The 10834-nt window shown below is 43.5% G+C and overlaps 1 protein-coding gene across 1 annotated transcript; it reads right to left on the reverse strand.

Annotated features, from left to right (window-relative positions):
* Positions 1-846: 846 nt before the first annotated feature.
* Positions 847-10601, reverse strand: Cd5l (CD5 molecule like). The gene is made up of 6 exons (XM_005356923.3): positions 10471-10601; positions 7785-7820; positions 5215-5538; positions 3853-4170; positions 2920-3240; positions 847-1697 (listed from the first exon to the last, which is right to left on the reverse strand). Exons 1-6 carry the CDS (start codon positions 10496-10498, stop codon positions 1672-1674), a joined length of 1053 nt encoding a protein of 350 aa, XP_005356980.1. The 5' UTR covers positions 10499-10601; the 3' UTR covers positions 847-1671.
* Positions 10602-10834: the final 233 nt, after the last annotated feature.

Below are 10834 nucleotides of genomic sequence, written 5' to 3' on the forward strand. Positions count from 1 at the left end.
TTTATTCAAAATCGCCAGAAACTGTGGTACAAATACACAATGGGATATTATTTAGCTATTAAAAATAAATTATGAGATTAGCAGAAAATGAATCAAACTAGGAAAATCATCATGAATAATGTAACCCAAACCTCCAAAAGCAAATACTGTTATGTTTTCTCATATTTGTGAATATTAGCTTTTAAGCATTCAGCAGGCAAACCAGGGCACTCATGGTCAACACCTCAGAGTGGTACTCCTGTTATAGCCCTTGTCCTCATGCTATTGTATCTGCGAACTTTGTTGTATAAATTCAGCGACAATATCTGCATTGCTGACAACTGACTTATCTGGCCAGCCTCAGGTGGATCATCTCTTCGTTAATACGAAATGACTAAACTGGTTAAGTTCTTGGTTAGAAGTACTAAAACCAATACCAGATAACTGAGTGTTTAAAATGACTATGAATACATAGCAGTTTGTTACATAAAATCAGGAATGCCACTGGATCCCAAGATCTGGCCTCAGGTGTGTTTCTGTCTGAGCATGAGTTTTGCAGTTACTTCTGTGTCTCAATGGAAGGTTTCTTCTGATTATCTGGTCTCTGTCATATGTGAGAAATGTCCATTCCCAGGTTCAGGTTAGGAATCCACTCACCCAGAGAAGTCTAGATTGTGTCATAGTTTCTGATCCCTGAAAAGTGCGAATTAACCCTTGAAACAGCAGGAGCTACCAACAGGGTCTATGAGCGCAGGGCTGCACTGCTCAAAGAGTTTATGATGATCTCTCCACAGGGATGAGATGGCCATGTGCATAAAAATGCAACTGACTTTTGGGCATAAATCCAAGAAAATAAATCAGCATATCAGGAAATACCCACACACTCATGTTTATTGCAGTGTAATTCACAAAAGCTAAGATACAGAATCAACCCTTGAACACAGGAAGGGGTTCAAACTGTGAACAAAATGTCCCCTTCCAAAGGCATGCCCCAGTGACCTTCTTCCTCTACTAGGTCCCAACTCCTGAAGTTTCTATCACCTCCCAGTGGACTCATCAGGGCTTAATTCATTCATAAGTGCTGAGGGATCAGACCATGTGATGCAGTTAGGTCCCAAAGGCCCTGCCTCAGAATACTGGTAGCATCAGACACCAAACTTCAAATGTAAGAGTTTTGGGTAGATACCTAGAACTCAGTGAGAAACATCCAAGTGCTACAGGAAAGCACTCTGCGAACTCCTGAGAGATGGAGGAGCAGTGCAGTGTTGATGTTATGATCACTTCACTTGTTCTAAAATTTGCAAAGCCTCAAAAAAGTCTATTTTCTCCATACCCCTAAAATGCTGTCTACCCATAATTCCCTTTAAGCCCTCCTTTTGTTGTCATAGTCTCGATGTTATTATAGACAGGCCGCGCCTTCATCACATGTGAGGTCCAAGAGTTGCAGGTAGGCTGGGAAGAGAATAGAAAGCATAGAGAAACTGGAAACACTTCTTCAGCCAGGGAGCTCAGCAGTTCTTATCTTGAGGTGATTATGGGGTGTGCATCCTTGAGATCAAGATATGAGTACATTGTCCACTCTCTCAAGGGCTCAGGGAGGGGTGGCTAAAGCCCATGGCCAGTTATAATCACTTGGAGAATCAGGGCCCAAGTGAGCAAGCAGCAGGGATCCAGGTCAGGCAAGGATCAAGGTTACACATCAAATTCCGGGGTGCTTTCTGTAACGAGAAGAGGAAAATGCAGCGAGAGTGGAATTAGGCCTAGAAAGATTTGTTCTCCTCAAGCTAAACTGACCAAGGGAGCAGATCGAGGGCCAGAAAAGGAAAAAGATAATCCACATGCATAGCCCACAATGATATGGTCACAAACTGAAGCTGTACTCCAAAGGTACAATAGTTATGTCCCCTGTGAGTCATGAACAGCACAGGCCTTCTTCTGCATCTACAGACAATGGATGCCAGCTTCCCCAAGGATGCCAAAATCCACAGGTGGGATAGTCTCCCATGAAGTACACAAAAATTTGCAAATAACCCGATCATACTCTTCTATGTGCTTTAAATCATGTCTAGATTACTTATAACAGCAGAAGCAATACAACTGCGGTATACATAGCTGTCAGGCTGCCTTATTAAAGGAATAACAATAAGGTAAATCGGTGTGTTCAGTACAGGTGTAGTTTTGTTCTTCAGATACTTCTGGAATCCAGAGATGCAGAATGCAGGGAAAATATGGTTGACTGTATTCATGCCTGGAGTACATCTGACTTCAAAGTTAATTACTTAAAGCAAAAAGCTCCACACAGCCACCTCCCCATCCTGATTCCACAGCTGGGCTACAGCCCTTCAGTTAGTCAGGGGCTACACTTGAATTTCCTCTCCTTCTACCCTTCGAAGAGGCCAATGGTTGAAGACTGGGATCCTGTACTTTCTGGCAAGATGCCCACAGGCGTTGTCAAAAGAGCTTTCTGCCAGCCACCCAGCTCTCCTACACACACACACTGGAAACAGGGTTCAGGAAACATAACAGAGTGAGGTCAAGTCACCTCCTACAGTTAGCTCAAATGTAGGGCTTGAAGGTTGGAGTTACCTAAGGGAACTAACCTGGGACAGAAAGCAAAGATTAATCCATTTAGTTCTGCTGTGTGATTTTAAAGTCATTTTCATGGTTTGGCAAACTATTTTCTTGACTTTTTTCATGTTTAATGTAAGGATACTGACCGACTCCTATTATTCTTATATTCAATAATTGTATTTTAAAGATATCTCTCCTTGCCCAACACCAACCTCTCCCCCACTCCAAAGTAAAACAGAACTCCTGCTAAGAGCCTAGCTCTAACCCTGGAGGTGTGCTCAGAGCAGGCTGATGACTACTGCGGCTCTGCAGCCCGGGTGGAATTACCCTGACCACTAGAGTGCACCTTAGTAGGGCACTAGGACTTACCTGAGCACATCACTGCCACATCTTCCTTGTGGGTACAGTCATGATACCCCCACAGCCTGTGCTGGCAGGACTCCAGGGACTTCTCCTTCCCTGAGCAAACCACATCATCCAGCCAGATGTGGCCTGCACCAGGTCTGTAGCTTTTTTGGGCTTTGAAGGATAGAGAGAGGGGCTTCCCACAGCCCAGTTGCTTGCATACCACTTGGTCCTCCTCTTCTCCCCAGCTATCATCACAGACAGAGCCCCATGTACCCTTGTGCAGCACTTCCAACCTCCCAGCACAGGGGTTGTCTCCTCCAACCAGTCTCAACTGAAAGGGATCTGCAGGTTGAAGGAGGAAGGTGATAACATAAAAGAGATGAAAAGAAAAGAGAAAAAATAAGATTATGTACATAGTCACCAAAACCTCACCAATAAGTTTGAAGCTCTCTATGTGTGTATTGATGACAACAAAACCTCACCAATAAGTTTGAAGCTCTCTATGTGTGTATTGATGACAACATCCCCTTCCCTAAGTCTCCTCCCATTTATTTCCACTTCCTGTGGCCAAGTCTGTTTCCCTAACTAGAATGTTTTCACTTCGCTTTTAAAACAGAATACCTATATATTGTATTCATAAATATATATTGTTTATTTATACATACCATGTATAAGGAATTTTCTAGTGGTTATTATAAACCAAAGGGCACAGCAGATATTTCTATTTACAGAATTCCATATCATAGCTCATAGTATGATTGCACAACTTACAATTTTGTTTCCCTCTACAAAGGCAGTCATTCTTAAGAAAATTGGCAATCTACACAAAAATAAAAATTTACAATGACCTTTAGTGCATGAGTAGCTTTGTAAATATCATTTACCTGGGTTTCCATTTAACCGCATTTATGAATAAAACTAATCTCTGAATGCAGGATCATCATCTTCCATTACCTTCACATTCCACCCACGTGTCCTCGTCGTGGGTACAATTGTTCTCCAAAGGCCTTAAAGGGCAGTCCTGAAGGTTTACTTCTTGTCCAAAACATGACACCTGTCTCATCCAGATGGGCCCTTGGCCCTGAGTCATCTTGTTGCAGCACCTGTGGGTCAGTAGCGCCCGCCCACATCCCAGCTGTCTGCACACCACCTTTGCAGCCCGTAAGTTCCAGCCTGCCTTGCACACAGTGCTCCACTGTTCCTGGTGTAGCAGCTCCACTCGGCCCTGGCAGCGCCCCGGGCCATCTACTAGTCGCACATCGCTGTCTGGGTCTGGAAAGAAAGGGATAAGCAATGTCTGTTCCATGTTAGAACATGGTCTTCTCAGAAAATGGAGTCTGGTTACACGGGCTCAGTTCTTGGTGGCCAGTACAAGGCTATTAGAGTAGTAAGCACCACATAGTGGACGGTGCCTAAGGGAATGAAGGGATGGTTTCTCAGTCCCTAAGTAAATCATAATCATTTCTGTAGCATTATAGTTTTTCAAATGACTTCCATATTCAACTTATTTTTCCTCATAAAAGAAAGTTAAGAGCTACAGATCTAACGTTAATCTATAGATTTAAACATTAATAAACACAAATATTAACATTAAATGTGAAAATATTTTTGGCTCAATGTTGTCATAAATCAAAGGTCCCAGACTAATGCTCTTAAACCCTGACTTTCCTAAAGGTTTTCATTAAGGCATCTTTTCCTTAATGATGAATCCTGTAGGGAGACAAAAGAAGGGGACAGAGTCAGCCTTGCTTGCAGCGATTCACAGTCTTTGCAGAAAGTACACACACACTGTTAATTCATAGAGAGCTAATTGTGTAGAACAGTGAACGGTCACATGATGTTGTGTCCATTTATCTGGGCAACTGCGTTGGTTGCATATTTATATGCCTGTGTCTGTCTGTCTGTGAGATTGTTTTGTCTTCCTACCAGTATCTCCTGTCTCCCCAATTAAGAACCACAATGTTCTCAAGAGCACATATTAAATCCCATGAGCTCTTCCATAACTCCATTCAGCTGCAGACACAGACATCGAACACATGTTCAGGTGCTGACAGATCTGTGTAGATTTGTTTGCATGTATATAAATAAGAGAAATTGAACATCATATCTAACTGGAAACTGAAAGAAACAATGTGGGCACCATTTGTGGCTCTTATTATATCCACATTTCAGTCAAGAAAGTGTGAAATGTGGAGATGACATTGCCATCTTTCATTGCAGCACCGTGAGAAAGTCAGGACAGAAAACAATGACTAAGAGAAAGGCCTCGTGTGGTATAGACTACTGGAAGATGGTCCTTGAGCCTCCCATACTTACTCACACACCGTGCTCCAGCATCTTCCGAATGTGGGCAGTTATAAACGTCCTCATTTTGCTCACACTGAGACAATGTATCTTCCATCCCAGTGCAGTTGACGTCTTGAATAAGAACTTTTTGATCTTCTGGTGCTGGTGGCCTATATGATGCACCACTTTGGGTTCTCTTGGCTGCTCCACAACTCAGCTCCCGGCATACCACTACCAAGTCATTCCAGTCCCAGCCATCATCACACACAGTCCCCCACTGGCCATTGCGTTCTACCTCCACTCGCCCTTCGCAGCGGTGAGCGCCTCCTACCAGCCGAACTTTGGATGGAGACTCTACAAAGAGATGACATACTTGCTGGAGGCCTCAGAGAAGCAAATGTGTTCGTAGAGGCATATGTAGTCATTCTGGGGCCCATATACCTTTGACAGACAGCGCGGGGCGGGGGGGGGGGAGTTGGAGTCAGAACAGGAGAGGTAAAGGAACTTCAGGATGTGTTTTTGCTCTTAATTGTATGCAACCCAGAAATGCCATTTCAAAACACACAGACATACTGATATCCTTATCAGATCCACAATTGAGACAAAGAAGCTGGCTGAAGACTTGGCATAGATTTTAGACCCTCTAGTGGTCGGAATGAGAGGACCAATAAATGTCTACCCTCGATTTCATAGAGAAGGAAAGCTCTCCTCATAGAAGTAGTGGCTCTTACTGTGGGCCCTAGTCCAGAACAAAGCGTAAGGATGATATTGTTCAGTTCTTTCAGTTTTCATGACTTTCTCTTGTGGTAGCCAGATTGAGATAGTAGCAACACATTTTCTTCTCTTTGTTCTTGTCTCACCTCTCGCCCTTTCCCTCCGTATTCCACTTCCCCTTCTACCCCCCTCCTTCTTTCTCTTTCCCTCTCCTGCTGTTTCCTATAACACCAATCCTGTCCAAAAACCTAGCTCAGAAGAAATTAGCAAGGGGAGAGTCAGTGCTTCAACTAGAGCTCTATGGGAAAAAGGGAGGTTGTTTGGAGCCTCTCTATAGGTTCTGAGGAATCAAGGATTTAGTTGTATTTTCTTACTAAAACTCTGTGTATGGGAAAAAAACATAAATTTTATCCTTCCCACTAGGAAGTAGGGAAGAGAAGGGAGTTAGGGAAATTGACGACAAGCCTTTCAGATAATACATATGTATTGAGAAATTCCATGCTTCCGGTATTGCTTTGGGAACTCAAAAAAGGATGAGGGACAAGTTGGGATTTATTCCCTTTGAGAGATTTTTTTCTTTTTTTTTATACTTTTTTCTTTCTTTCTTTTTCTAGAGAGCAGTTTCCAGAACACATGACATAAAGCAAAATGTCAGCAAGGATGGATGGAAAGGAATTGACTGGAGATAATCGAGTTGAGGAAATTCAGCTTGAGGGAAGAGGCAGGGAGGGCAACTGCAATCTTGGCAGTGTCCTAACAGTGGTCTTGAAAGACAGAAGATAGGGTTTGTGGGGAGCAACATCCGTGGTGTGCGGAGACCACAATGAGACCAGGTAGTGCCGTGTTGGTGACAACACGGAGGCTAAGATAAAAAGATCAATACTCTCATCACCAGGGTGGGAACCCAGAAGCAGCACCCTAACACATCAAGATGCATCTGTGTGGCAGAGGGTCTCACTATAATAACATGTGGATCTGTGATGTGGGAGTGATTTCTTATTAATAAAGAAACTGCCTAGGCCCATTTGATAGGCCAACCCTTAGGTAGGTGGAGTAAACAGAACAGAAGACTGGGAGAAAGAAGCTGAGTCAGAGAGTAGCCATGATTCTCCCACCAGACACAGACGCAGGTTACGATCTTCCCTGGTAAGCCACCTCGTGGGCTACACAAATTATTAGAAATGGGTTAGATCAATATGTAAGAGCTAGCCAATAAGAGGCTGGAACTAATGGGCCAGGCAGTGCTTAAAAGAATACAGTTTCCGTGTAATTATTTCGGGTAAAACTAGCCGTGCGGGCAGCCGGGTGGCGGGACACAGCACCGCTGTTCCTATTACAACAGATCTGTCTCTGGTCATGCTTCCATCATCCAGCAAAAGAGAACATAGAGTGGTAGTGTAAAAGAGACGCCCTCAGCACCATCACTCTCACCATTGTGCAGGCTCCTTGAGGAGGCAGCTAATGGGGGCTGACCTCTGGGCTCCCCTTTCCTGGGCATAGGGGAAGCATTGCTTCTTCAAAGCTGTAGATAAGGCTGAAGGAGAAAAAAGGAATCTCTCTCTTGGGCAAGGCCACAAAGGGCCTGATGTGAAGACCTATGTATCCTGTTTAGATGTAGCATAGATTGCTCTGGCCACAGAGGACTCCTGGCAGGAAAATCACCCTGACCCATCTAGGAGTCTCTGGAGGTGGAAACCCATCCACACAAGGCCAGTTGGTTGGCGTACACACTATAAAAGTGGTTGTTTGACCTGGTTTCAATCTCTTCACAGTCTAGGAAGCTACAGGTTTTCTTCAGTCCTAAACCTAGAGGTTTCTTTCTTGAGAATGCAACAAACAAACAAAACAAACTCCCCAAACCCAGATAGACAAAAAAAAATCCTTACCTGAGAGGCAGGATTCAACAAAAATGGTTGAGATGGCTAAAGAAAGCAAAGGGAAGTAAGGTCAGAGAATAAATTTCTAAGTCTTTGTTTAAATCACCCTTGCCAAACTTCTTAAGGGAACATGGGAGACACAGCCTCCAAGGGTAGCACTGTCATGGCCTCCTTCTCCTGGCACCAGCCTCAAAGGAAACCATGGGAACCACAGAGGTCAAACCAGCTGACTTGACTGTCCTTTGCTTTTGACTATAACTCCACTCAGGCATTGGGCCTGGCAATATCCACTTCTGCTATTTACACTGATTGACTGTAGCTGCCTCAAGTGTGAGTGTGGTGATGTAGCATTTTGGTTAACAGAGAAGAGCACTGGAGGCCACCAAGCAGTCACTGGTGGGGAAGGCAATGATTTAACATGGGAAAGGCATGATCAGCTGTGTTTGCTGGCACTGCATTTAGATGGGAGTAGGCAAACTCCTTTGTATGGAGCCAATAGTAAAAGTTTAGATTAGGGAGGCTGCATGCTCTGTTACACCTGCTCAGCTCTGCCCCAGTGATGTAGAGAAGCATTGCCCGATTCCCTGGAAACCTTTGTTTATGGACATAATTTTAAATTTCAGGTAATTTTTATGCATTGTGAAATGATATTTTTATTTTGATTTCCCTCCACCATTTAACATTATAAAAATCACTCATAGCTTGTAAACTGTGATTCATCAAAGCTTAATTTTAATCAGTAGTCCAGGCCAGCTTTTTATGAATCCCCAAATTCCAGCACACCTTTGGAATATGAGCGACTTTCTAGTTTGTGTATGCTTGGACTCTCCTGTCATCTTCTTCACACCGCGAAGTCCTGTAACCCTCAGTTGCCCCTGAAGCTAAGCATTTTCAATTATGTAATTTGCCCACCACATATGTTATAGGATTTTCCTGAACAAGCAAATATATTTGGACCAGTCCAGGGTTTTCAAAGCAAATAGCTCTCTTCTTTTCTTCCTTTCTTTTTCTTTTTTCTTGTTGTTTATTTTTCAAGACAGGGTTTCTCTGTAGCCCTGGCTGTCCTAGACCTCATTTTGTAGACTAGGCTGGCCTTGAACTCAGAGATCGGCCTCCTCAGTGCTGGGATTAAATGTGTGTGCCCCATGCCTGGAGGAGCCTCTTATTCTTCATCTTCACAGTGAGCCCACTTTCAGATGGAGGCCTTGTATATTCCAACTGTCTAGGACTCAGTTATATGATATCTGTGCATTGCATGACCTCTCACACAAAACAGGAGGATATGAGCTGATACACAGGAGCAGAAGTGGTATAGCCAATAAAGGGCTTAGACTTTCTGAGCACCATTGACAGGAGCAGGTGTCATAGATCTGAAGGTCTTTGTGAAGGAGGTGAGACTGTAGGTGAGCCTTGGAGACAAGACTAGTTGTTGATTTCTGCTGGGATGTAAAAATGTTTAAGATATGGTCGGGACACTTTGCTGGACATATGAAACGGAAAGAACAGTGTGGGCTTTGGTGATGTTTTCAGTAATCAAGACACTAAAAATGGATGTGACTTGTTAGGATAGCAGATCAGTAGACATCATTCAATATCACATATTAATTACATTATCAAAGGGCTTCTAGCAGGATATGAATTTGTAGTGCTAGCAGGAGATAGACAGAGACGGGAGACTCCCCAGTGCTCATTGACCAACCAGCTTAGACTAATTGGCTGGCTTCAGGTCAATGAAACAAACAGTTTCAAAATAAGGCGGCCAACAACACAAGGTTTTCCTCTGTTAAACTTACATACAACACACAAAAGCCTCTTAAAAAATTCTGGGGACTAACTTTATCTTTACTTCATGGATCAGAGAGCAAAGTTTCAGAGAAGTATGGTAACCACAAATTCAGTTAAGAGCCATGACTAAACATAGTATTTCTTTGCACACCAAAACTCCAGATTATCTAATGTCTAGACCAGTGGTTCCCAACCTTCCTGATGCTGTGACCCTTTAATGCATCTCCTCATGTTGTGGTACCCCAATCATAAAATTAGTTTTGCTGCTACTTCATAACTATAATTTTGCAACTGTTGTGAATCATATTCTAAATATCTGTGTTTTCCGATGGTCTTAGGTGACTCCTGAGAAAGGGTTGTTCAACCCTGAAAGGGGTTGAGACCCAAAGGTTCAGAACCCCTGATCTAGACTAACCTTGGGAAAATTAGAGAACTGTGAGACACACTCAGAGGACACTAGACTAACAGACAAATGAAGGATGATTATCCTGCAGCTCTGCTTTCTTTGTTTCTTTTTCTTAAATAAATACTTTTTAAAAGAACTGAGGTACAGAAAGAAAATACTCCCAACGGGTAAGTCTGAACAACTCAAGAAAATCCCCATGACTTTCCCCTTGCTCTGTCTGACTATTACCCACCATCTAGTCTTCTCCCTTAGTTATAGTCCATTTAGGGAAGTGTGTGCACAAGGAAATGCACGTAAGACATGTAAATACAGGGGAATAGACAAAAACCTGGCAATTAAGGCAAACTTCAAATATGGATTTGGGGGTTTTCTAAACTTTAGAGCAAGTTACCATCTACAGAAAGCTATTCTTGAAAGATACCTGAGTCAGGATCAGAGACTACCCTCCTGTTGAAGTTTCCAGAAAGCCCTGAAGTCTAGACAAACAGGAGCAGAGACACTCACCAAGCATCAAGTTTAACAGGAGAGCCATGAGCCAGGCAGCTGAAGCCGGTGTGCTGTGTGAGGCTGGATCTAGGTCTCGGGCAGCAAAGTTGGGTTTGAATGCTAGGGGAAGGAAGAGGGACAAGTCCTGCGTGCAACGGGAGTTTTATCAGATGGCCCAGAGCCAGTGGGCCCAGGGAGCTGGAAGACAGATATGCTGAGCTCAGGGATGATAGAGACAGATGTGCTGAGTTCAGCATGCCTACAGGAAGGGAGGTGACTGAGAGTGGCCAAGATCCGGAAAAGGGCGTGGGGGAGGCTCTTATTGTCCTGTCTTCATTGTCCCAAAAGCCTCCTTCAACCTTTTTTCTCATTTGCTTCATTT

This window comes from Microtus ochrogaster, chromosome 21, assembly GCF_000317375.1.
Source record: "Microtus ochrogaster isolate Prairie Vole_2 chromosome 21, MicOch1.0, whole genome shotgun sequence".
In the NCBI taxonomy this organism is placed as follows: domain Eukaryota; kingdom Metazoa; phylum Chordata; class Mammalia; order Rodentia; family Cricetidae; genus Microtus; species Microtus ochrogaster.

Excerpts from the sequence above, each read along its gene's own strand:
- Cd5l (XM_005356923.3), bottom strand. The coding sequence starts at position 10,498 with ATGGCTCTCCTGTTAAACTTGATGCTTG. Across the intron at positions 7,821-10,470 it reads CCTGTTAAACTTGATGCTTG|CCATCTCAACCATTTTTGTT; the intron begins GTGAGTGTCTCT and ends TGCTTTCTTTAG. Across the intron at positions 5,539-7,784 it reads TGTTGAATCCTGCCTCTCAG|AGTCTCCATCCAAAGTTCGG; the intron begins GTAAGGATTTTT and ends ATCTCTTTGTAG.